The 27,575-nt window shown below is 40.3% G+C and overlaps 1 protein-coding gene and 1 pseudogene across 2 annotated transcripts in view; one reads left to right on the forward strand and one right to left on the reverse strand.

Annotated features, from left to right (window-relative positions):
- FGD4 (FYVE, RhoGEF and PH domain containing 4) overlaps positions 1 to 27,575 on the reverse strand; it is a 263,419-nt gene that overhangs the window by 166,043 nt on the left and 69,801 nt on the right. Inside the window, exon 1 of one of the 2 annotated variants that reach the window (XM_033222469.1) lies at positions 7,840 to 8,020. The exons of the other annotated variant lie outside the window; for it this stretch is intronic. Within the exon in view, the coding sequence (XP_033078360.1) occupies positions 7,840 to 7,849 (10 nt within the window). The 5' untranslated portion in view covers positions 7,850 to 8,020. Of the gene's footprint in view, positions 1 to 7,839; positions 8,021 to 27,575 lie in introns of those variants that run through there. 2 annotated transcript variants of the gene reach the window in all.
- LOC117091191 lies at positions 17,252 to 17,344 on the forward strand (annotated as a pseudogene).

The raw sequence follows: 27,575 nt of genomic DNA on the forward strand, positions 1-27,575 counted from the left end.
TTCCTGGACCCTCTTGGGTGCCAACCACGCCCTCTTTCTTGACCTTTCCTCCCTGGGCTTCTCATAACCAACTCTCCTGGTTCTCCAGGATTCTGAACACTTCTTTCATCAGCAACTCTGTGTCCTGCTCTCTCCTCCATCACATCCAATAAATCGGGTAAGATCAATAAATGTTCACTGAACAGATGCTCATAAAAACAGATATCACCAGTAAATGTGTTTAGATATTACTGCACAGCAATTCATTGTTAAAATATAAAGTCATCAGTTCAGACATGGAATCCGACTGAACGGCTAGAAGCTCTTAATCTCTGTAAATAAGAAAGCAAACTAAATAATATTTTACTGATTATATGGCTGGAGGTGGGTAAAATACCTCACCATCCCTCACAAATTGGTCCAATGAACAGTTGTGTAGGTATTTTAACACTTCTTTGCAAAATCCCAGCACCTCTCGGGGGCCAAGGAGGGAGGATTGCAAGCACAGGAGTTCAAGACTAGCCTGGACAACATAGCGAGATCTCATCTCTACAAAAATAAAATAAAATAAAATAAAAAAGTTAGCCAGGTGTGGTGGCACACACCTGTAGTCCTAGCTACTTGCAAGGTTGAGGCGGGAGGATTGCTTGAGCCCAGGAATTTGAAGCTGCATTGATCGCACCACTGCAGCCTGGGCAACATAGCTAGAGCAACTCTTAAAAAACACTTCCCTGATGAAGTTTGACTACCAAAGCTCATTCCTGCCTCAGACCCTTTATATTTGCAGTTCCCTCTACCTAAGACATTTTCATCCAGATCTTCCTCTTGTCTCTTCAATACACTTCATTCAAATCTGCTCATGCCACTTCCTCAGGTGTTTCCTTCCCCACCACCCTATCAAAAATAGGAGTATTATTCCCACCTCTGTCACTTTCTATCTATTCCAATGCCTTGCTTGTTGTTTAAGGTATCACTGCCCAACATTATACTGAACATATCTTTTTCCCTTGCTTTAATTTCTGGCTCCTACCCCAAAAAGTAAAATCCATACAGACAGGGCGCTTTGTCTTGCTTACCAAGAAATCTCTAGTGTCTGGCACGCAGTAGGTGCTCATTAAATCTTTGTTGAAGGAACCAATAAAAAATGGCTGGGCATGAAGATAATGCTAAGCCTGGGCAGCACCACTGTTGGTTATTCAGGAGGTAACCGTGGACCTGGGTCACTGACACATCTGGGCTAATGGAGCGGAGGTGGATGACAAGTGTCTGAAGCAGGTCAAGCAGCAAGAATGCTTTCTAGTCCTGATGAGCTGCCAGACAGGAAGCCTATGTCCCAGGACTAATACCCCTGGCTCATCAGATTACCACACCTTCTCCAGAACAACAGAGTAGGGCTCAAAGGAAAGCGGTGTGATAGCCTGGGAGACAATGAGGACCCTGCAGAGGTCACTGACTTTCTCCATGCTTTTTGAGGAAACTTGAAAGAGAAGTCCATTCTTAACAAAACTGGAAATCAGGTGAAACATTTAAAAAACTAAGGAAAACAAAGCAAAACAAAAACTCCTTTTTCCATATCTCCCTATTCCTCTGCTATATTGCCAGGTAGCTGGACGCTGACTGCCCAGTGATTTGATGCTAGATTTCTACCTTCCTTGCTGTGACCCAGACATCTCGTGACCTAAATCTGGTAGTCATCTAAATCCCAACCCGCTGCAATGAGCTCAGACCAGAGTTTTCACCTTGAAAACTGAAACAGAGTCAGCAGGCCTGGGTGTCCATAATAGCTGCCCAGTCCATAAGCATCCAACTACATTCTCTTAGAATCTGTTCCACCTTCACTGTCTGTTCCTGGAAGGCAAGGCTGTCCGAGGTGGCGCAGCACCAGCTTTTCACCTTTGCTAAAGCTAGAAGAAATACTGATTCCCATGCTTGCTGTGACTGCTTTTTAAAAAACTTTGTGAACCAGAAATTAAGGTTTTATTTTAAAAATTATAAGAGAAATAACCAAAAATATAACCAACATAGCTTATTTTCCACCATCGAGAGGTAACTCCCAATGATACCTTTTCCTATCATTTTGGTATACATTTATATACCTCTACACATGAATATATCACAAATGTATTATGTTTATAAAACAGCATATTGTACATCCTGCTTTAACACTTTTATCATAAACTATCGCAATTTCAAAGACACACTCTGTGGAACATATTTGTAAGTATATTTAAAATATGAGTTGCAACTAACATCAATTGTTTTGATAAAAAGAAGAAATTAAAATCCACTATAAAACCACTGTGTAGACATAATCACAATCAGCATTTTGGTGCATTTCTGAAAGTTATTGTGTCACACATATCAGAATTAGGGTTTTTCTGAATATTGTGCTCTGTAACAAATTTTATGAATGATTTCGACCGAAGAGTCTCCTTCAGATTTTCTCAATCATGTCAGGTAGTTGTGGTTAAAAGGAGACTTTGATGTGTAATTAAGCCACTTAATTAACTTTTATTTCATAGAGGTTGGCACTATTTATGAACCTAATTTCCGTAACAGCCCAATAAATGTCAATACATTCATTTCAAGTTTCTTTAAATAAACACTCTGCCCAAGAAGGCTTGCCACCTGATTCAAAGAAGACCTCTCAGCTGATGTACAGTTTCCTCCTGCAGGTTAAGCTAATTCGTTGTCCAGAGTCACTATCTTTCTAAAAAGGCTTTTAATAGTCTCCAAAGTGCTGTTCACTTTAGAAAATTTTCAACCATCAGCTGAATAGTGATCCATGCTGGATAAAACTCATGAATGTTAACAAGCAATTGGGATGCTATAATTTGGTTCTTTTCTTTTAAAAATGGACAACGCAGTATTTGAAGGAACTGTAATGCCAGAGAAACGGCAAAAACATGCAGAGACATAATCCAGTCTACACTTCCACTGCCCCTAGACCAAAATAACAAATTGCCATTGCTAGAAAGAGGATCAGTGCTACTTTTGGTTTACCTTATAAAACAGGATTTAAGATTTTCAGTTAAAGTAGCATACCTAGGAACATTATAGCTCACAATGTTCATGATGGGCTATAACGATGTATACGATGTATATGTACCAAGGAAACCCTGAGGCATTCTTATTCAGATATAGTTTCACAAACATAAGAAATGAAACCTTTACCATATCAGCAGGAATATACATTTTCTGAAATGCATTAGAGAGAAGGATAAAAGTTCCTTACCAAGGATAAAAGGTTAAAAAAAATTATTAGGTGTTTCAAGGGATGGGACTTTCTGTACTTGGTATCATCATGCTCTCAATTCTGTTCAACAAACATTTACCAAGAATGTTATACCACACACAGACAATTAAAAGAGGCTTACAGACCTGCAGGGACTGCAGGTTTCACCACCCTGGTGAAACCCTGTCTCTACTGAAAATACAAAAATTAGTCGGGTGTGGCGGCAGGTACCTGCAGTCCCAACTACTCAGGAGGCTGAGGCAGGATAATCGCTTGAACCTGGGAGGTGGAGGATGCAGTGAGCCGAGATCCCAGAACTGCACTCCAGCCTGGGTGACAGAGCAAGGCTGTCTCAAAAAAAAAAAAAAAAAAGACTGATAAAAATCTCTTTTCCTACAATATATTTTTTTTATTTTATCTCACTATACTAGCTGAGATAAAATAGAAAACATAGTCTATGCTTGAAACAATTTAAGAAAAACTACAAAAAGCATCTGAGATAGTTTAGATTCTGGAAATGTCAAATGTCAGAATTTTTAGTCAAAACTGTAGAGATTACAAAGTTGCCACTAAAATATAGTGGGCAAAGGATAGTCACTCCGAATGGGACAAAAAAATGAATCTTGACTCCTACCTCTCATCATTCATGCAGATCAATTACAGATGAGTCATAGACCTAAATGTGAAAGGTAAAATAGTAAAGCTTCTGGAACTACTATAGGAAAATACCTTTATGACCTTCAGGTAGGCAAAGTTTTTAAAACAGGATACAGAGACCTAACGGTAATGGAAAAGACTGAAACTGGACATCGCTGTTCAAAGGATACCAAGTATGAAAAAGAAAGCCTTAGAGGAGAAAAATATGTTTAGCTCATAACTCTGACAATACAGAATATATGAAGAACTCAGACAACTCAACAAGACAAAAAAATGTTTTTAATAGGCCAAAGTCTTGATTTTTTTTAATATAAATAAAATAACCTCATTGAGCTTGCTTTCTCCACACGAAAAATAGGGTCTTATCACCTATCTTATAAGATTGTTCTCAGGATCAGGAATAATGTGTATATAACACAAACCACCGTGTCTAATAGGTGCTCAATAAGCAATAATACAAGGAGTTCGCAGATACAATATCACTCAGAATCAATCATCAACCCCTCTTATACACAAACTTTCCTCTCGTAAAATCAAGATAACTGTAAAATCAAGATAATGTTCCACCTGAACTGCCAAATAAGTCTGTAGCATTTCTGCTATAGAAAGACATAGGAGGTAAAACTACTCATTGAATATACATGAACTTCCAAAGAAAATTACGCAGTTTGATCATTCCCACTTCAATATGAAAAGAGTTGCTGATTTAGTCATCAGTGAAACTGTACAAGAACTGGGTCATGACATTTTATTATTCAGCTACTTTATGAACTCCATATGCAACTGCAGCTGTCAGCTCTAATACCAGAGGATCAAATGAGTTGGAAAGATTAAACAAATGGGCAGGAGAGATGCCAAGAAGGGTATAAACTCCTGGACAGGAGTCCAGTTGGTTCAGTTACAAAGTTGATCCTTAGAAGACTTATGTGCACTACAGGCATACACTGAAGAGAAGCATATGACAGGCTGAGATGCATGAAACACAAAAAAAGAAAAGAAAAGAAAATGAAGGCGAATACAGGAGGAAAAAAAATTAGTGTGGTTTTCAGACTAACTCTGAGTCTACTTTTAGTCTTACAAATAAATATACTCACTACTTATCATAGAGAATAAAATATAGGTTCTGTAATAAATCCCACTGTTACTTTTTTTTTTTTTTTTTTGAGATAGAGTCTCGCCCTGTCACCCAGGCTGGAGTGCAGTGGCACAATCTCAGCTCACTGCAACCTCCGCCTCCCGGGTTCAAGCGATTCTCCTGTCTCAGCCTCCTGACTAGCTGGGACTACAGGCAAGTGCCACCACACCAAGCTAATTTTTGTATTTTTAGTAGAGACGGTGTTTCACCATGTTGGCCAGGCTGGTCTCAAACTCCTGACCTCATGATCTGCCCACCTTGGCCTCCTAAAGCGCTGGGATTACAGGCGTGAGTCACTGCGCTCAGCCAACTTATTTTGTAATATTAACATATATCTGGGATTTAACACAAATCAGATAATGTATTTTTAAACAAAAAAATCAGGTTGTTGCCTATACTACACCATCTAAGCTCACAAAGGGAACACAAAGAATGGGCAAATAAAAAAAGAAATCCCCTGAGATCTTGAAGTCAAATTAAAACAACAACAACAACAAAAAAAAAAACCCTTAAATTTTCTGATTTAAAATTACTTGAAGATAAGGCTTCCAAATTCCAAATTCTGACCGTATAATCATATTACCCTAGCTATTTCTCTTCTATTATTATCTTTACGACTGTAAGTTTTAAATAGAAGGCACACTTAAGAATTTATAAGTAACTCAAAGTACTCTAAACTCAGTTGTATTCATTCCACAAGAAAGGTCAGTACACCATCTTGGTGCAAGTCTGTGACAAAGAAACTTTTTACAATGTCACAATGTTAAAAAACAAAAAGCCTTTTCTCTCTCTCTCTCTCTTTTTTTTTTTCCTGTGGCTGAATTATTTGGGAAAATCTAAGGCCATTGATAACCTAATAAAACAAAGAAAAACTGGCCAAAAGCTTTGTGAATTTCTGTTTTTCCAGTTACCAACATTTTCACAGCCCAGGCTTGATTTATCTCCTATGCACGGATCTAGTTTTCATTCATATAAGACTGGGAACATAGAAGAGCTTGCCTTAGTTGAAGTCCTCTATTAGTTTTCTCAAGGGTCCAGCTATCTGAATAAGTTCTATGACTTCCATTCCACTTTGTCTCTCTGAAAAAAGCAATGGAATCCACATTTTTTAAATGGGTAAGGCTGGTGTGATGGTACTTGCCCATAGTCCCAGCTATCGGGAGGCTGAGGTGGGAGGACTGCTTGAGCCCAGGAGTTCAAGTCCAACCTGGGAAACATAGTGAGAAAACCTTGTTTCTATAAATAAATAATATAAATTGGCTGGGCATGGTGGCTCACGCTTGTAATACCAGCATTTTCGGAAGCCAAGGCAGGAGGATCACCTGAGGTCTGGAGTTCAAGACCAGCCCGGCCAACATGGCAAAAACCTCATCTCTACTAAAAACACAAAAATTAGCCAGGCGTGGTGACATGCACCTGTTCATTCTTGGGAGGCTGAGGCATGAGAATCACTGAAACCCAGGAGGCAGAGGTTGCAGTGAGCCGAGATCAGGCCACTATATTCCAGCTTGGGCAACAGAGTGAGACTATGTCTCTTAAAAAATGATAATAATGATAACAACAATAATAATGACATAAATTTTAAAATGGTAAGCACATCGCTACCTGTCACATAGAAGTAAAAGTGTAAAAAGGGTAATATTCATAAGTTTAAACAAATATATGCCCAACACATGTGTTTAAAATCCTAATTCAATGTTTGTGCTTAAAAATCTAAGGTTGAGCTATTATTGATATCTTAAAATCAAGAATACAACTACAATGAGACTCCCCCCAACCAAAGACACCTTGCAAGATAGTCTTACAAATTCATGTTCTTCTCACAGTTATTTATAAAACAAAATTTAGAAAAATTTTAAATACCTAATAATAGTGGATGTGTTAATTAAGGTACTACCCTGTAACAGAATAGTGTACAGCAACTGAAATGGATATTTCCTAAGAATTTTTAGTAACTTGAAATAATTTAATGATATTTAGTGGGGGTTAGAGGGAGAAGCATAATTCAAAATCCACACACAGTATAGTCTCAGTTTCACAAAACAATAGCTACAAAGAGGAAAAACACCTCAAAATGTTATAATAGCTGATACTTGGATATTTACTTTTTTCTCCTTCCTACTCAACAGAAATATTGGTTTAAAATTTAAAATGTTTCTCTGAACAAAAACATCCACCTAAAATGGTTTTTCAGTTAAATATAAAAGACTACAAGATCACTTAAGCCACAACGATAGAAGTATCTAGTCAACTATGCTTCAGATCCCAATAAATCAGATAATGTTATTTCAAGAAATCCTTAAGCCTGAGAATTACCAATGTACCTTGCTAATGTTTTAATAGTAGGGGGAATTCTTATCCCCAAATAATTGATGACCAAGAGAATATTAGGTACACAAATAAGTTTTAAGAAACTGGCTAAAGCATAAATCTTAAATATTAGAAATAGAAGACAAGTGAAAAAACTAGAAGGAAAGAGGTTTTAATAAAAAAGCCTGAGATGACAAGGGTCAACAGTGGTTGCACTTACTTCCACTACTCTCAGGAAACACTGTGTGCCACAGACTCACAGGGAGAAATGCCATTCCCTCAAGTAATTGTTCCTGGATCATGAAGATAAGAAAAAACACACCTTTGTGCTAAAACCACAGCACTGAATTACTCTAAAGAAAATCCACAGTAATTTTTCCATCATGGTACAAATTACTGTCACTTAATAGTGAACAAAGAGAAATACCAGTTACTTCATTTGTTTTATACTTTGCATAGCGAAAAAATCCAAATGTTTTAAGCTAAGATATTTCAGAAATGGCAATTGCAAAACAATACTCACAGCCCCCCATAAAAGATTCCTTTCATAACATCCAGCAATCTTCTGATTAACCTATTTCCTGCTTCTGGAGCAAGGATTTGGATCCATAATTTATTGGTAGAAACTATAGGCATTCTGTATTTAGACACTAGACACATACACTTCTAGTGTTCAACATGATAAAGAACTAACTAATGGGAAGTAGAGAGTTCTGTTTCATAAGTCTTCTTCTAGCAGTGATGCAGCCTCAAGCAACTACGCAAGTAATGCATTTCAAAATTCCACGAAGGTGTTTCAAAATGTAGTGAGAGAGCTCTAGAACACCGGGGGTGGACTAGGAAGTATGACGCCAAATGCACGTGACTTTATTACATTTATGGCATTTAGGCTTATAACAAACTTCCCTTTAAAAATAGGTCTTGGCTGGGCGCGGTGGCTCACGCCTGTAATCCCAGCACTTTGGGAGGCCGAGGTGGGCGGATTACGAGGTCAGGAGATCAAGACCATCCTGACTAATATGGTGAAACCCCGTCTCCACTAAAAACACACACACACACACACACACACACAAAATTAGCCGAGCGTGGTGGCGGGTGCTGTAGTCCCAGCTCCTCAGGAGGCTGAGGCAGAAGAATGGCCTGAACCCGGGAGGCGGAGCTTGCAGTGAACAGAGATCGCGCCACTGCACTCTAGCCTGGGCGACAGAGCGAGACTCTCTCAAAAAAAAAAAAAAAGGTCTTAAAAGATCTCGGAATTCTTTCTGACAGACATCAGAAAATTGTAAGAAATAGTGCAAGCAATGCTGAATAGTGAAACTGTGTATAAGCTCTCCATATTCCCAAAAGCAAAAAAGGGCCTTCCATTTTTTTCCAGGAATGGCTATGCGGGTTACCTAGCAATCCCAAGTAATTTCTATACAAAAACATGTCCGGTTTTTAAAAGAGGAAGACACTGATTGGTAGGCAAATTTCTCATCCTTGTTATGCCTATAAATTAAAATTATGGATTAAAATGAATGTTTTACGTTTGAGGCCAGAAACTAGAGACCAACCTAGGCAACATGGTGAGACCCCATGTCTACAAAAATAAATTTTACAAAATTAGCTGGGTGTTACTGCACGTGCCTGTCATCCCAGCTACTCAACAGGCGGGAGGATCACTTGAACCCAGAAGGTTGATGTTACATAGTGAGCTATGATCATACTGGGCAACAGAGTGAGGCACCATTTCTTAAAAAATACAACGGGAATTTTTTTTTTTTTTTTTTTTTTTTTTTAACACAGAGTCTCCCTCTGTCACCCAGGTTGGAGTGCAGTGGTGTGATCTCGGCTCCCCGCAACCTACACCTCCCAGGTTCAAGCGATTCTCCTGCCTCAGCCTCCAGAGTAGCTGGGATTACAGGTGCCCGCCACCATGCCTGGCTAATTTCTGTATTTTTAGTAAAGGTGAGGTTTCACCACGTTGGCCAGGCTGGTCTGAACTCCTGACCTCAGGAGATCCACCCGCCTCAGGCTCCGAAAATGCTGGGCATGAGCGAGCGCACCCAGCCTAAAAAGGGATATTTTAGTTAATTTATCACATAACGGATGTTTTAAAACACCTAAACATTAATCACCATGTAAATTCAACATTTACATAATAACACAAATGTCCTTTTTCATGTAATATTTAAATGTTGAAGTCAGAATCAAACCATAATACCTAGACTCAGCTCAACTTTGTAGTATCACTTCTTAAAATTATTATGTTTCTACAAGAATAACAAACTAAATATTGTGTATTACCTTAAAGCACTTTGAGAGTACATGAGAAAATGTTGATGGGTATAGTAAAACAGATACCTGATATAGCTTATGAACCAACAAGTGGAAGCATGGAGGAAACTACTTGGAGAAGTAACACTAACATCATAAAGTCTTAAGACATTTAGAAATCCTCCTATTAGGTGGATAAGAAAATTGAGGCCAAGACTGATAAGGCAGTCAAGATAAAGTCATACTGTATGAGGGAGACAAGATATGTACAATTCAGAGCTTCCAATGGATCTTCTTTGGTGTAATTTCCAAGGCATTATACATCTAAATAATTAACTCTTTCTTGAACACACCATCATCTAGTATAATACTGCAATGGAGTGGTGATTTTGAGAGCTACTAACCTACCTCCAACAATCACTTGCTGTCAATGGATGTTATTTTCATAAACTTTAAAAGCTGATCTTTATGAAGTGAAAGGTATAGGAATAAGACACAGCATATTCATATACTGCGGTGGTGTCCATCTGAGGGCTCATGCTTTCCAAACCTCACCAATTCCAGCCATCTCCCTCATCCAGGTCAGCTGAGGGCTGGGGGTGTCCTCTACAGTCAGGATAGGTTTTATACAGGAAGTGCTGGCACTTACACAGGCTGGAGTGAAGATGTCAAATGAGGATGTCAGCATTTTTGGTTCCCTCTCTCTAGTTCAGAAAAGTACTGCAGGCAACTTCAAAGTGACCATATGGGCTAAAACTGGAACTGTCCTGCACTGCTACTGGGAACCAGGGCCAGAAGGATCCTCATGAGTATGCTGCCTTTTGTTCTTGACCTCTTTTTCAATATTTTGGCAGTTTGGAGGGCAAAGAAAAAGAAAAGTTATATGGAATATTTTCTGATAATTTGACATTGTATATTGTAGATTTATATATATATCTTTACAATCAACTAAACCTTTCGCTATTCATTCAGAGATTACATGGATCTAGCCGTAGAAAACTGTTGCAGGGATTACACTGAAATAAAATTGCACTCATAGATGTGTGATTGTGCTGTTTTTCTGAGTTCTATGCACAGATTCTCTGCCTTCTAGATTTTACAAAATACAGATTTATCCCCACTGGCTTTAAATCAAGAGATCCTGATCAATTTACTCACACACACTTAAAATTCAGAATGGCTCTAGGAACTGTGATTTTAACCAATTTGTTACAGCTAAAATTAGTATGCTACCCACAAAAAATTATCACATGGCTAAAAATAAAGCTTCATAAAAAGAGAATACACTAAGGTATTTATATTTTCCTAATACCACTATTATATTCCGTATCTTGATAAAATTGAGATTATCAGTAATCATAGCAGTATACTTAACTTGCTATGTGCTCTCCTCATAACAACCTCAACAAAAAGTCATTATTAGGTGTTGAAACTGAGAAAATCTACACATCATCTATAACTGAGAAAGTAACTTTCCAGATAGTAAATGGCAGGTCTGCAATGCAAACCCTCAACTATTTAAACTTCAAAACCTGATTCTAAAGGGCAGAATGTCTGCTTATCCTCCCAAAGTTTGTCAAAATTATTAACCTGGGATGAAATAAAAACTTTTACAATATGTCTTCGTTTTCTTGTATTTTCCCCTCAAACTCAAAACTTAAAAATTTTTATGCCTGGTAAAGTTCCTCTTTCTACCTCATGTGATTCTTTGCATAACTAAATTCCTGAAAACTCTGCATTTAATCTTCTTGTAAGCAAATCATTTTATACATAATCTGGAATAGTGGGATCATTTTAGAGTAACATATCTTGCAGTCCTACAGTCCGCTCAGGAAGAGTTGCTTTGATCTTAATTTGCTTATTCGCTGTACAAATGAGAAGAACACATTTGTAACTTCCTCAAGGTCACTTCGAGCCAGAAATAGAATTTTGGTTTAAGGTCTGGTTGCTAAACATACTTCCTCTGCAATGGTAAGCTACCACTGGTAAGCTGGTCACTAAGAAATAGAAAACAAGAAGTATGGGATATTCAAAATACTTTTCATGCCAGAATTTCTCCTTTCCCTACCCATCTGTCTCTGTTTTGCCCATCTCCTAAATATGCTATATTGTGATTACAGAAAAAGACAGCAACTACTTTGGCAGATAAGGAAAAACACCTTATTCCTATTTCAAACATGAAGCAAATACTTCATTTCCTTTGTTCATTAAAATACAGAATGTGGCCTTGAAAGTCATGGCACTTTTTTAAAAAATGCTTGTTAAATTTATTTATTCTATTTAATCTTACTGGTATAGACAATTATTTTGATTTATAAATTTGAGACTGTTCTCTAAGAAATGTGTAGGTACCAAGACATGTGACAATTGGCACTACTGTAGAGGGTTTTATCTAAAGCAGATTGCCCAATTGAACTTTACGCAATAATGGAAAGTTCTATAATTATGGTATATAACAAGGTGGCCACGTGAGCACTTGAAACATGGTTTGTGTGATCAAGGAACTGAAATTAACTTTTATTCTTTTATTTCAATTAACTTAGTTGTTTTTTTGTTTTTTGTTTTTTGTTTTTTTTTTTTGAGATAGTCTCGCTCTGTCACCCAGGCTGGAGTATAGTGGCATGATCTTGACTCACTGCAAACCTCTGCCTCCCAGGTTCAAGAGATCCTCCCACCTCAGCCTCCCAAGTAGCTAGGACTACAGGTGCACACTACCACACCCAGCTAATTTATATATTTTTAGTAGAGACAAGGTTTCACCATGTTGGCAAGGCTGGTCTCGAACTCCTGACCTCAAGTGATCTGCCCACCTGGGCCTCCCGAAATGCTGGGATTATAGGCGGGAGCCACCACGCCTGGCCTGATGTTTTTGTTGTTGTAGTTGTTGTTGCTTTTGAGATGGAGTCTCACTCTGTCACCCAGGCTGGAGTACAATGGCATGATCTCAGCTCACTGCAACCTCCAGCTCCTGGGTTCAAGCAATTCTCCTGCCCCAGCCTACCGAGTAGCTAGGATTACACGTGCAAGCCACCACGCCCAGCTAATTTTTGTATTTTTAGTAGAGACGGGATTTCACCATGTTGGTCAGGCTAGTCTCGAACTCCTGACCTTGTGATCCACCTGCCTCGGCCTCCCAAAGTGCTGGGATTACAGGCATGAGCCACCGCACCTGGCTGATGTTAATTTTTAAAGCAATCTGTGGCTAGTGGGCAGCATAGGTCTAAAGTCTGGATATATCTTTTAGCTTTTTATTTTGAAATACTTACAGACTCATAGGAAGTTGCAAAAACATGACAGAGAGGTCCCGTGTACCATTCACCCAGTTTCCTTTGATCATTACATCTTGTAAGACCATAACACAATATGAAAACTAGAACACTCGCATTGCTACAATGTAGTTAGTTCTATACCACTTTGTCACCTGTATAGATTTGTGTAATCATCGCCACAGTTAAAATACAGACAATCATTCCAACAGAGTTCCCTGGAACTACCTCTTTAGTCACACCCAGTGCCCTGCTCCCCAGTATCCTTAACACTTGGCAACTACTAACATGTTCTCCAACTCTGCCATTTTGTCACTTACAGAATGTTTCTTATATAAACGGAATCACACAGTATGCAACTTTTTGAGATTACCTTTTTGCACTCCACATAATGCCCTTGACAGTCATTCAAGTTCTTGCAGGTAACAATCTCACATTCCTTTGTTCTGCTGCACAGAATTCCACTGTGTGGATGTACCACAGTTAGTTTAGCTATTCATGTATTAAAGAACATTTTGGTGGGAAAGGTGGCTCACGCCTGTGATCTCAGCACTTCGGGAGGCTGAGGCAGGCAGATCACCTGAGGTCAGGAGTTTGAGGCCAGCCAGGCCAACATGGTAAAACACAGTCTCTAATAAAAATACAAAAATTAGCTGTGCATGGTGGTGCACCCCTCTAATCACAGCTACTTGGGAGGGTGAAGCAGGAGAATCGCTTGAACCTGGGAGGCAGAGGTTTCAGTGAGCCGAGATCGCATCACTGCACTCCAGCCTGCATGATAGATCAAGACTCTGACTCAAAAAAAAAAAAATTTTTTCATTGTTCATAGGTTTTGGCTATTACAAATAAAACTGGTATGGGCATTCATGTACAACTTTTTTGTGTGGCTCTAACATTTCATTTCTCTGGAATAAATGCCCAGAAGTATAACTGCGAGGTCTTATGATAAGTGTTCACACATGCTTATCTCGTTTGTCTTCTGTACATGCTTTGTGGGGAAACGTGTCATTATGTTGTTTGCCATTTTCTAATTAATTGATTTTTTTTTTTTTTTTTACCATTGAGTTTTGAGGTCTGTTTAAATAGTCTAGATAGAATGTTTTGTCAACTACAGAGTTTCCAAGTGGTTTCTTTCCCAGGTTAAACCTTGTCTTTTCTACCTTTTAACACAGACTTTTGCAAAGCAAAAGCCTTTCCTTTCAATCAAATTCGATTTATCAACTTTTTTTGATGGATTATGCTTTTGGTGTCATGGCTAAGAACTTTCTATCAGATTTCTCCTATGTTTTCTTTAGAAAGTATTACAGTATTACTTTAGAAAATATTACAGTTTTGGCTGGGCATGGTGGCTCACGCCTGTAATCCTAGCACTTTGGGAGGCTGAAGTGGGTGGATCATGAGGTCAAGAGATCAAGACCATCCTGGCCAACATGGTGAAACCCCATCTCTACTAAAAATACGAAAATTAGCTGGGTGTGGCGGCACGAGCCTGTAATCCCAGCAACTCGGGAGGCTGAGGCAGGAGAATCGCTTGAACCCGGGAGGCGGAGGTTGCAGTGAGCCAAGATCGTGCCACTGCACATCAGACTGGTGACAAAGTGAGACTCTGTTTCAAAAAAAAAAAAAGTATTACAGTTTTATGTTTAACATTTTAATAAATGATCTATTTTGAGCTAATTTTTATGCAGGGGCTGAGGTATTTTTATTTTTTTGTCCACAGACATCCAACTGCTCTATAACTATTTGTTAAAAAGATCATCCTTCCTCAACTGTAATACTTTTGCACCTTTGTCAAAGACCAGCTGGCTGTACTTATGCATGCCTATTTCTGGGTTCTATATTCTGTTTCCTCTATTTGTCTATCTCTCTTCCATTATCACAGTCTTGAAGATTGTAGTGACATAATAAATCCTAAAAGTGAGTAGAGTGATCCCACATACATTTTCCTTTTTCAAAACTGTTTACTATCCTAGTTACTTTGCCTTTTTCTCCCCGCAGACAGGGTCTCATTCTGTCACCCAAGCTGGAGAACAATGGCACAATCTTGGCTCCCTCTAGCCAGTCTCCTGGGCTCAAGCAATGCTCTTGCTTCAGCCTCCTGAGTAGCTGGGACTACAGCCACCACACTTGGCTAACTTTTGTATTTTTGTAGAAACAAAGTCTCCCCATGTTACCCCAGGCTGGTCTCAAACTCCTGGACTCAAGTTATCTGCCTGCATTGGCCTTCCCAAGCACTGGGATTACAGGATGAGCCACCACACCAAGCCTGGCTTTGTGTGTGTGTGTGTGTGTGTGAAAATACAGACCTCTCACTGCTGGGCTAATTAAGGAATATAATCAGAAAGTTATGTACCTACCCAGGGGAAATAAAGGATAATTTAAAAATTATATGTAAGAATACATTCTTAACAACAGGAGTTTAAAATAGTAAGAACTCATGGGAGGCTGAGGTAGGAGGACTGCTTAAGGCCAGAAGTTTGAGACCAGCCTGGGCAACACAGCGAGACCCCATCTCTATTAAAAATAAAATAGAACACAGCAAGTTTTACAAAACTATAGTCATATGACTATACTTTAGCCATATTTAATAGGAAATGAAACAATATTAAATATGACTAAAGTATAGTTCTAAGGCAAGAGCACCAAAAAAACCCAGAGACCTCCTCAAAGAGCACAAGTATATAATCCAAGCCTTCAGAAAACTACATTCAGCTTTCAAATCTGACTGAAAAATTGTGAAGACTGAAGACCAAGGAGCCAATTACAGTGAACATTTCTGGTTCTCCTCTGTGTCTCCTAGTTAACATTTTACTAGTTCACATATAATAATTGCTTGACGGATTAATAAGTATCTAGCATATCCCAAAGCAAACGGAGCTATAATTTGCGCAGATACAGAAGGAAATAACCTCTAGAAACCAAGAGTGTGGGCATCGTTGTTGAAACAGTTGGTAATGGTATCGTGCCACAGAAGTTTGACACTAGGATGGAGAATATCAAGGAGCTGGAAGGATTCCTCATGCAGATTCATATGATACGGATCATAATTGTGATCATGCCTCAGCCACGCTACCCATAAGATCATTCCTAAATATGTTACTCCACCAGACTTGGTAAGGTATGAGGAGGATGGAAGATTAAAACATAAATAGAAGAAGAAAGAAGAGAGAAAAAGGAGGAAACACAAAATCAGTCACACTTGCAAACTACTCAGGTGTGGCAGAGTAAAACTGCAAGCAACTAAGGGAAGCTTGTGCTATCCCAAACATTTTCACAATCATAATGAAGAAAAAATATTTAAGTTATTTCAATACTTAACAAGAAGTCAGGCACAATGGCTCACATCTGTAAGCCCAGCACTTTGCGAGGCCAAGATGGGCAGATCACCTGATGTCAGGAAATCAAGACCAGCTTGGCCAACATGGTGAAACCCTATCTGTACAAAAAATTAGCCGGGTGTGGTGGCATACACCTGTAGTTTCAGCTACTCGGGATGCTGAGGCATGAGAATTGCTTTAATCTGGGAGACGGAGGCTGCAGTGAAAGTCGAGATCGGGGCACTGCACTTCAGCCTGGGCAACAGACTGAGACTCTGTCTCATTAAAAAACACAATCACGTTGAAGAAAAATATTTAAGTTATTTCAATACTTACCAACAACTTATGGATGCTATCAAGAAAATGTACAACCAGAAACAAAAGCATTAAATCAAAAGTACAACAATATGATAAAAAACAAAATAAAGGTCAAAGACTTAATACTAATCAGATTCTATGGAAGATGGATATAAACTCTGTTGAATCACTGTTGTCACAGGGCATTAATTTGATATTTTTTTTCTAAACAGAACCCCAAATAAGACATGGAGAAATTTACTAGTCTAAGTGCTTAACAAATTCAGGAAGCCATTTACCATCCTGTGTGAGCAAACCTAATAGATGACTCGGGTGAACAAGCAAAGGCAGAGGCAACCTCTGCTGCCATCTGTTTTGTCATCTCCCACCAATCTACAAACAGCTGCACCACAAAAGTTCCAAGTGATAGAAAGCCCTGGGCTTCTGTCATCCCATTATTCCCTCTTTGGTTTACCACAATCATTTCTACAATGCATCCAGATTATGCCTTTCATTGTTCACAACTCTTAAAGAGCATCTGGTTGCTATTTTGAGGAGGGGAGTGTGTGGAAGGGGACTCTTTTCTCTACATTGAGTAGTGTATAAGGCAAGCTTTATTTTAAAACAATATACAGTTCACTGGTAAGATCAAGTAAGATGTCTAAATGCATTCACAATTCCCTGTCACACACAAACTCTGACACAACCAATGGTGCTGGAGAGTGTTACTCTCTTGGCAAGGAACTTAAAATGATTTCTGTCCATCTGTGAAATATACCATTTAAAATTTCTTCCAATGGTGCTTACTTTGGCAGCACATATACTAAAATTGGAATGACACAGAGAAGAATACAAGGATGACATGCAAATTCGTAAAGTGTTCCATATTAAAATAAAATTTCAACAAACTGATATCAAGAGAGGCTCTTTATATGGAAAGGTTTTCTTGCTACCTTCTTCCAGATCTTCAAGGTTTTTTTTTTTTTTTTTTTTTTTTTTGAGATGGAGTCTCACTCTAATCACCTAGGCTGGAGTGCAGTGCATGATCGCAGCTCACTACAACCTCTGCCTCCTAGGTTCAAGCGATTTTCCTGTTTCAGCCTCCTGAATAGCTGGGATTACAGGCACCCGCCACCATGCCCGGCTAATTTTCGTACTTTTAGTAGAGAAAGGGTTTCGCCATGTTGGCCAGGATGGTCCTGAACTCCTGAACTCCTGACCTCAGGTGATCCGCCTGCCTTGGCCTCCCAAAGTGCTGGGATTACAGGCACGAGCCACGCGCCTGGCCAGATCTTCAAGTTTTTCAAGTAGTAAACAATTACTTTTCACCAACTCATAACCTTAAGCCAAGAGTGTCTTCTGTCACTACCCCCACTAAGAGATGGGGTATATTTCTCCACCTCCTTGAATCTGAGCTAGGTATATGACTGCTTTGTCCAGCAGAAAAGACCAGAAATTCCACTGTATACCAATTGTGAGCTTAATGTTTGAGTCCAGGCAACTTCTTTTTTGTTTTTTGTTTTTTTAAATTAGAAACAGGTTCTCACTGTTACCCGGGCTGGCCTCAAATGATCCATTCACTTTAGCCTCCTGAGTAGCTGGTATTACAGGCACCATAACCCTCCACCTAGCTAGAGGTACGGCAACTTCTGCTTCCTGCTTTTTGGAGTCTAGCTGCCACGTTGTGAGAAGGTCTAAGCAGCAACATGCATCAGGAAGGGCTGTGTGGAGTAGAATTAAGGCCCTAGTTGACAATCCCAACTAAAACCTCAGGTGGTAGGACCAACTTGACAGTCATATAATTAAGGTATCTTGGAAATAAATCAAATCAAGCCACCCAAGCTGACAGCACACAGATCAGAGATGTGCCATTCCTACCAAACTCTGGCCAAACTGCAAGACCATGCTCAAGAAAATACTTGTTTTAAGCCATTAAATTTTGAAATTATTAATTATGCAACAATAGATAACCAAAATAAAATTTGGTATCAGAAATGAGGCTCTGCTGTAACAAAAACTCAAAATATGTACTGGTTTTGGGTCCAGGTGGTAAACAACAGCTAGAAGATTATTCGTAAAGATTTGAAAAACAGTATAGATATGTTACTGGTGGCTGAAGAAATGAAGACCTAAGAAAAAGCAGCAGACCTGTTTCATACAGTAATATGGAGGACAGAAAGGGTCCCTAATGAACTCATGGACCCAACTAAGGAGAATTCCAAGAATGTCAAAAGTGCCAACTGGCTTGTTTTTAGCTGCCTATAATAAAATACAGGAGTAGTAAGATGAATTAAAAAAGGAACTGTTTGGTTCCTTTTTAAGCAGAATTCAAGGGAAATACAAAGAAGTTGGACTTCATGTGTTAAAAAATAAAACAATTTCTCTTTTCAGCAGCAGCTAAGCTTGAAATCACTCAAAATAAGAAATGGCCTTAGGGCAAAGATCAAATCCAGTGCTACCAGTAGAGCCTCTAGGATGTGGTGGTAAGACCCTTTTTTGAGACCTCATGAAGATGTTAGGTGGTTGCTCATGGACTTTCTGTTAGACCAGTGATTCTAAAAGTTCATATGCATCAGACTCAGCTGGAGATTTTATTAAAACCTAGATTGCTGGGCTGGATCATCACAGTTTTTCACCTAGCAAGTCTGGATGCAGACTTCAACTGTAAGTTCCCAGGTGGTACAAATGCTGCTGGTACAGACACCCATGCTTTTGGAATCACATAGCTAGACCAAAAGGCTTTAAAGAATCTTAAGTGGGTGCTTTGAGTACCAACTAAACCAGACAGTAGAGCTTTTGACAATAAAAGGTTATTTTCACATGACAGTCTGATACAAAGGCAGTCCAAGGTAAAGAAAGCCCTATCTTGAAAAGATTCGTAGGGGTATTTTTTATCTAATATTGTGAACGCCTAAAAGATCTATGGTAAAACCCAAAAGGCATTTCAGAGAAATACACCAGTGGAAACACCATCAGCTTGGACTAATAGAGCCAGTTAAAAATGAAAAATACTAGCACCCCTATTCGGACAGGAAGAGGCCAAAAATCATGGGCCATTTCTTGTAGAAAAGAAAGAATCAGAAGACAGCCAAGAGCCTAGGGATGGAGATGAGGGCCAAAGAGAGGCACCCGGTGGTGAACTAGTTCCTCAACAAGGATATAGATCAAGCTAAATGTCAGAACTGCTATGTACCAGTCACGGCCATGTGTCTCCCAGTCACATCTGCTGCTTTTTTCTACTTAAATAAGTTTACAATGGCAAAGATTTTACTATATTCACAGATACATACACCCACCATCAATTTTAGACCTTTTTCATCACACCAAAAATAAATTTGTTTTTAATTTGGAGATAGGGTCTGGCTTTGTCACCCAGGCTGGAGCACAGCCTGAGGCTCACTGCAGCCTCAACCTCCTGGGCTCAAGTGATCCTCCTACCTCAGCCTCGGAGTAGCTGGGACTACAGGCACGCGACACCATGCCTGACAAATTTTTGTATTTTTTGTAGAAATGGGGTTTCGCCATGTTGTCCAGGCTACTCTCACTCCTGGATTCAAGTAATCTACCCACCTTGGCCTCCCAAAGTGCTAGGATTACAGACATGAGCCACCTCTCTCAGCCCAAAAAAGTTATACCTTTTAGCTATCACCTTCCCCCATTCCAGCCCTCCCAGCCTAAGCAATGCTAATCTTTCTGTCTATAGATTTGGCTGTTTGGGACGTTTCATATACATGGAAGCACACAATATGTGGTCTTCTGTGACTGGATTCTTTCCCTTAGCACATTTTTAAGATTTATCCATGTTGTAGGTAGGAGTACTTTATTCTTTCATATGGCCAAAAAAATTCTATCATACAGGCATATCACTTTTTATTTATCCATTCATCAGCTGGACATTTGAGTTGTTTCCACCTTTCGGCTATTATATTGCAACTATAAACATTTATGTACAATGTTTTCTGTGGAACTAAGGTTTCATTGCTTTTGAGTATATGCTTAGGTACAGAATTGCTGGATCATATGGCAACTCTATGTTTAACCTTCAAAGAACTACCCAGACTGTTTTCCAAAGCAACTGTACCATTTTACATTTCTACCAGCAGTGTGTCAGGGCTCTGATTTCTCCACAGCCCCAATACTTTTTTTTTTTTTTTTTTGAGACGGAGTCTCACACTGTTGCCCAGGCTGGAGTGCAGTGGCCGGATCTCAGTTCACTGCAACCTCCGCCTCCCAGGTTCATGCCATTCTCCTGCCTCAGCCTCCCAAGTAGCTGGCACTACAGGCACCCGCCACCATGCCCGGCTAATTTTTTGTATTTTTTAGTAGAGACGGGGTTTCACCGTGTTAGCCAGGATGGTCTCAGTCTCCTGACCTCGTGATCTGCCCACCTCAGCCTCCCAAAGTGCTGGGATTACAGGCATTGGCCACCGCGCCCGGTCGACAGCCCCTAATACCTTTTGAAGAGGAATATCTGATGCAATTTTCCTGTCCCTGTCTTACCATTATATGTTGGGGTGGAAAGTGGGGAAGAAGGGAAAATAACATGTCCTTTTAGTTCATAGGTCTTCGGTTTGAGATGAACTGCACGCAAGGAGCCTCACCTGCACCTGGACCTGATTTAGAGGATGAGATCCTAGACCTGTCGAGCTGATGTAGTAATGGAGTGAGTGAGAGGGACTTGTGTGGGCTGCTCTATCATGCATGTGTGAAGGGCCAGAGAGCACACTCTGGTCAGTGGTTATTTTGGCGATCATACCCAATGAACTACATGTCTAGGTGCTTACATCTTTGTTTAGTCCCTTCCCACATTGATGTAGGCTGGGCCTATTACTGCCTTGACCATTAACACATGGCAGAAATGATGCTGTCCCGGTTCTGGGCCTAGTCCTTAATTGTGTAGGGTAGCATCCACTGCCTCCCTGTTGGAATCCAGATACAACTCCACAAGTGACCCAAGCATCCACCAGGTCCCAGCTGAGCACCCATCCAAGTCTCAGAGGAACACAGCCATTCCAGCACCTAGCCAACCCCACATGAACCAAAAGAACAGCCTGATCAGCCCACTGAATCATGAGACGTAATAAATCACTAGTTGAGGCTACTAAGCTTTAGAGTGGTTTATTACACTGCAATAAATAGCCAAAACAGAGATCCCCTTTGGGTGGGCTTCTGAAGAGATGTAATGTGGAATAAACCTTTTCTTTCTTCTGAAAAATCTAATGCATTACATCTATGATCAATTCAACAACATTTAAACAAAGGAAACATAGCTTCTAAGTCTCAGGAGGCTTTTCTAGAGTACATATTAGCCACGGTTCTCCAGAGACACGTAACGAATAGGATATAGATCAGATAGAGAGAGATGGATGGATGAGAGGGAATTCATTAGGGAAATTGACTCATGTGATTATGGAGGCTCAGAAGTCCCCCAACTGGCCATTTGCAAGCTGGAGGCCCAGGGACTCCAGTGCCCGGCTCAGTTGAAGCCTAAAAGCCTCAGAACCAAGGAAGGCAATGATGTAATTCTCAGTCTGAGGCCAAAGACCTGAGAACTTGGTGTGGGGGTTGGGGGAAAGGTTGGCAGGCCCCTAATTAGTCCAAAGGCCAAAGAGCCTGGGGTTCTGATGTCCAAGGACAGGAAAAGAATGGAAAGACAGAGAAAGAGAAACATCTAAAATTAACCATCACAGGGTCTAAACAATTAATAACAAATATTTAAAGTTTCCATTTTCAGCAAAAAACAACAAGCAGCTATGGAGGCCACCAGGGAAGAGCACCCAAGGATGGGACATGTCAGCATTAGCTGACATTTCTTGATGGCAGACCAGAATACAGCCCAATCTAAGGCAAGGCCCTGTGTATCATTAAATTCACAAGAGAATGTGGAAATCAGCAAGGACTACACAGACACCAAACAATTGGTGGGAAGAGCCAAGGAAACCCTCAAAGCAGGCCGGGCGTGGTGGCTCACGCCTGTAATCCCAGTACTTTGGAAGGCCGAGGAGGCCGGATTATCTGAGGTCAGGAGTTCGAGACCAGCGAGGCCAACATGATAAAACCGTCTCTCTACCAAAATACAAAAATTAGCCAGGTGCGGTGGTGTGCACCTGTGCTCCCAGATACTAGGGAGGCTGAGGCAGGAGAATCGCTTGAACCCGGGAGGCAGAGGTTGCAATGAGCCAAGATCAAGCCACTGCACTCCAGCCTAGGCAACAGAGCAAGACTCCATCTCAAAAAAAAAAAAAAAAGAAAACAGAAACCTTCAAAGCAGTCAGAAGGGTTAAGAAACCAGTTCTTCTGAAACCTGTCATAGCAACCAGCGAATACTCTGGCATCAATACCTCCAGCAAAAACTTGTAAGCTCTGCTTTTTTGTACTGAGGCAGATACTTCCTTCTGCCTGCTCCTTTGGATTTAGGAGCCCTCACATGTCTGATCCAATCACCCTGTCTTTTGGTCCATCTCAGGGAGGGTCAAGATGGCACATAGGGAACTTGGAGGCCTTCTGAAGCTCTGGAAGAGGTATAGCAACTCCCTCATAAGGTTGTAGAATTATTCTAATTCGTTCAGGATAATTCTTAGAAAACTTCTAGACACATAGTAAAATGTGAATATATTATACTATTAAATTACTATGTATTTGTTCAATGACAAGTGTATCTGCTCTAAAAATGGTGACTTTCAAGAAAAAAATGTTTTTAAATAAAATATTATCAACCCACAGGTTTATTAATAGAAAATCGGTTAGGCCAGACGCAGTGGCTCACGACTGTAATCCCAGCACTTTGGGAGGCCAAGGTGGGCGGATCATCTAAAGTTGGGAGTTCAAGACCAGCCTGACCAATACAGAGAAACGCCATCTCTATAAAAATACAAAATTAGCCAGTCATGGTGCCACATGCCTTAATCCCAGCTACTCGGGAGGCTGAGGCAGGAGAATTGCTTGAACCTGGGAGGCAAAGGTTGTGGTGAGATGAGATCATGCCATTGCACTCTAGCCTGGGCAACAAGAGTGAAACTCCGTCTCAAAAAAAAAAAAAAGAAGAAAAAGAGAATTGGTTTAAACGAACTGTAGTCTAGGTATAGAGTGAAATACTATGTTGTCTTTAAAAAGATAGCAAATGCCTGGACGCGGTGGCTCACGCCTGTAATCCCAGCACTTTGGGAGGCTGGGGCGGGTAGACTGCCTGAGGTCAGGAGTTTGAGACCAGCCTGGCTAACATGGTGAAACCCCGTCTCTACTAAAAATACAAAAAAAGTAGCCAGGCATGGTGGTGCGCACCTGTAGTCCCAGCTACCTGGGAGGCTGAGGCAGGAGAATTCCTTGAACCCAGGAGGCAGAGGTTGCAGTAAGCCGAGATCACGCCACTGCACTCCAGCCTGGGCTACAGAGCAAGACTCCGTCTCAATAAATAAATAAATAAATAAATAAATAAATAAATAAATAAATAAAAGATAGCAAGTTAGGGAATTTTAAAAGATTTCTGTGGAAATTTTCTAATATATATAAATAAAACAAGTTGGATAAACAGTATAATTCCATTTAAAGAATAAGTATATACTGCTAATATATATATTTTAAAAACCTGATAGAAACCACCAGAATAGGCCGGGCTCATGCCTGTAATCCCAGCACTTTGGGAGGCTGAGGAGGGTGGATTATCTGAGGTCAGGAGTTTGAGACCAGCATGGCCAACATGGCAAAACCCTGTCTCTACTAAAAATACAAAAATTAGTTGGGCGTGGTGGCGGGCACCTGTAATCCCAGCTACTTGGGAGGCTGAGGCAGGAGAATGGCTGGAACCCAGAGGCAGAGGTTGCAGTGAGCCGAGATCGTGCCATTGCACTCCAGCCTGAGTGACAGAGCGAGACTCTGTCTCAAAAAAAAAACAAAAAAAGAAACCACCAGAATAAATAAATGCTATAAATTGGGTGAGAATTTCATCTTCTACAAAATACATGGTTACAATATCCTTTTTTACCTTTGACAGGGTCTCATTCCGTTGCTGAGGCTGCAGTGCAGTTGCACCATCACAGCTCACTGCAGCCTCAACCTCCTGGACTCAAGCCGTCTGCCTGCCTTGGCCTCCCAAAGTGCTGGCTTTACAGGCATGAGCCACTGCGCCCAGCCCCTATACTATCTTTTTAACAGTAAGCACACGACTTTTAGAATCAGAAAACTATGAACGTAAAGGCACATGGATCCTTCTCAGAACACACCATACTTTTACCTGAATTTGTTCACAATGTTTCCAACATTCGTGCTTCTCCAGCACCTGAGAGCTCAAGTCTGTTTTTAGAACAGCATCATAAGCTGCTACATGAGCTGTTTCCTGTGTTGGTCAGCTATTTTTAATTAATGAACATTTGCTGTTAAGAGATCACTGAGAAAGAAAAACACCAACTCTTTTGCAAGTTACACTACAGAAAGGTTTCCTCTCTAGAATTAAACAAACAAACAAACAAACAAACAAAATCTAAGCTATAAAAAAAGTACCCTACTTCATTTTTATTTTGAGACAGGGTCTCACTCTGCCACCCAGGTGGAGTGCAATGGCATGATCATAGCTCACTGCAGCCTTCAACTCCTAGGCTCAAGCAAGTAGCCTCAGGAGAATCTAAGACTACAGGCACATGTCACCACGCCCAGCTAATTACGTTTATTTAGAGATGCTGGTCCCAAAGGCTGGGCTCAGGCAAGCCTCCCACTTTGGCCTCCCAAAGTGCTGAGATTACAGGCATGAACCACTGTGCCCAGCCAGCCAGTATTCTACTTAAAAAGGTGTTAGACGGTATTTTGTACTCATTTCCACTCTGATACTAAGATAAATTAATCTGTCAAAAGTTCCTCAAGGGACAGATCTAAATTCTATTACTTTTTCTTTAAAAAAAAATACAGCATTCATCATATAGTAGACAATGGTTGAAAATAAAATTAGAGGTAAGCACTGGCTGGGCATAATGAGGCATACCTGTAGTTCCCAGCTACTTGGAAGGCGGAGGTGGGAGGATTGCTTGAGTCCAAGAGTTTGAGGTTGCAGTGAGCCAAGAGGGTGCTACTGCACTCCAGCCTGGGTGACAGGGTGAGACCCCAACTCACGAAAAAAAAATTATAATTAAATAAAAATTAAAAAAAAATTTTTTTTGAGATAGAGTCTCGCTCTGTTGCCTAGTCTGGAGTGCAATGGCATGATCTTGGCTCACTGCAACCTCCACCTCCCAGGTTCAAGCAATTCTCCTGCCTCAGCCTCCCAAGTAGCTGGGATTACAGGTGCCCACCACCACTCTCGGCTTATTTTTGTATTTTTAGTAGAGACGGGGTTTCACCACGTTGGCCAGGCTGGTCTCAAACTCCTGACCTCAGGTGATCTGCCCGCCTCGGCCTCCCAAAGTGCTGGGATTACAGGCGTGAGCCACCACACCCAGCCAAAGGTTAAAATTAAAGACCAGTAGAAGAGAAAAAAGAAAACAATTACAAAAATAGAACAAGATTGGTTTTAAGTCAAACATTTATATTAAGCACCTATATACAAAACACTGTCCTACACTGACTAGAAGACTTAAAATTGTGGTTGCTGTTTCTGTAAGAGCAGTAATATAACTATGCCCTCCACTTTATTAGCTCCTTTCAAGGTTTATATGAGATAATATGGTTAAACAGTAGCTGCTATATAGACTTCAATTACGTTTTATGTATTTATTCTTCAACCAACGAGTTATATACCACCACAAGGAATTCCTCTAAAGAGTTAGCAGCATCAAAAGAGGTAAGACTTGTCCAGTGTTTGGGTAGTACAGCCAGGGTTCCTAAGGTCCCACAGCTACTCTCCCTTAGCATGAAGACAGAATTTTCCTGTAGATCTAATAAGGGCCCCTATTGCACTGTGTATAGTAACATACATTCCAGGCTCAAAATGAAAAAAAGGTTTATTTTTCTTTTGCCAAACTGTAATCCTCATGACAGGTGACAATCCACACAATTATAATAAACTCTACCCACATCCTCTTAACTCACGACTCCCCTAAATTCTTTGCATTGTAACTGTTTCACAATAGGATGCTTTCTTGCCTATTTTTATTTGGTTTGAATAGGTTTTAGGATTTCTACCTAATAAAACGTATTTCTACCTAATAAAATATATGTGCAAAAATATAGCTAAAAATGCTGGGCTTGGAGAGAAGCTCTGGGAGTAGAGTGGTGAGGGCTGATGCCCTCTAAAAAGGCCTTGCCTGTACCACATTCCACAGGGGCTGTGCTTGCTAATTTTTTTTTTTTTTTTTTTTTTTTTGAGACAGACTCTCACTCTGTTGCCCAGGCTGGAGTGCAGTGACGCCATCTTGACTCATTGCAACCTCCCACTCCCAGCTTCAAGCAATTTTCCTGTTTCAGCCTCCCAAGTATCTCGGAGTACAAGTGTGCACCACCACTCCCGGCTGATTTTTGTATTTTTAGTAGAGACAGGGTTATGCCATATTGGCCAGGCTGGTTTCAAACCCCTGGCCTCAAGCAATCCACCCACCTCAGCCTCCCAAAGTGCTAGAATTTCAGCCATGAGCCACCGCACCCGGCCATGATTGCTAATTTTACACATCAAGTTGGAAGGTATTCTGGATAACATTAAATCAGGGAGCTCTGAGCAAAGCAGACTGCCCTCCATAACGTGAGTGGTCCTCATCCAATCAGTTAAAGGCCTGAACAGAACAGAGACCAGCCTCCGAAGCAAGAGTAAATTCCCCAGCAAATGGCCTTTGGACTTGTTTTGCACTATCGACTCTCCTGGGTCTTGAGCCTGCCAACCCCACTGCAGATTTGGAATTGTCAAGCTCCATAATCTCATGAGTCAATTCCTTACATTTTTTAATATGTATATATACAGGCACACTCAGAGATATTGCAGGTTCAGTTCCAGACCACCAAAACAAAATGAATACCTCAAAGCTAGCTGCAAACTTTTTTCATTTCCTAGTACATATAAAAGTTAAAGTTATGTTTATAATATACTGTAGTTTGGCAAATGTGCAATACCATTATGTTTTAAAAACCAATGGGCATCCTTAATTAAAATATACTTTAGGCTGGAAACAGTAGCTCATGCCTATAATCCCAACACTTTGGGAGGCCAA

The sequence above is a fragment of the Trachypithecus francoisi genome, unplaced genomic scaffold, assembly GCF_009764315.1.
Source record: "Trachypithecus francoisi isolate TF-2019V2 unplaced genomic scaffold, Tfra_2.0 Lachesis_group11, whole genome shotgun sequence".
In the NCBI taxonomy this organism is placed as follows: domain Eukaryota; kingdom Metazoa; phylum Chordata; class Mammalia; order Primates; family Cercopithecidae; genus Trachypithecus; species Trachypithecus francoisi.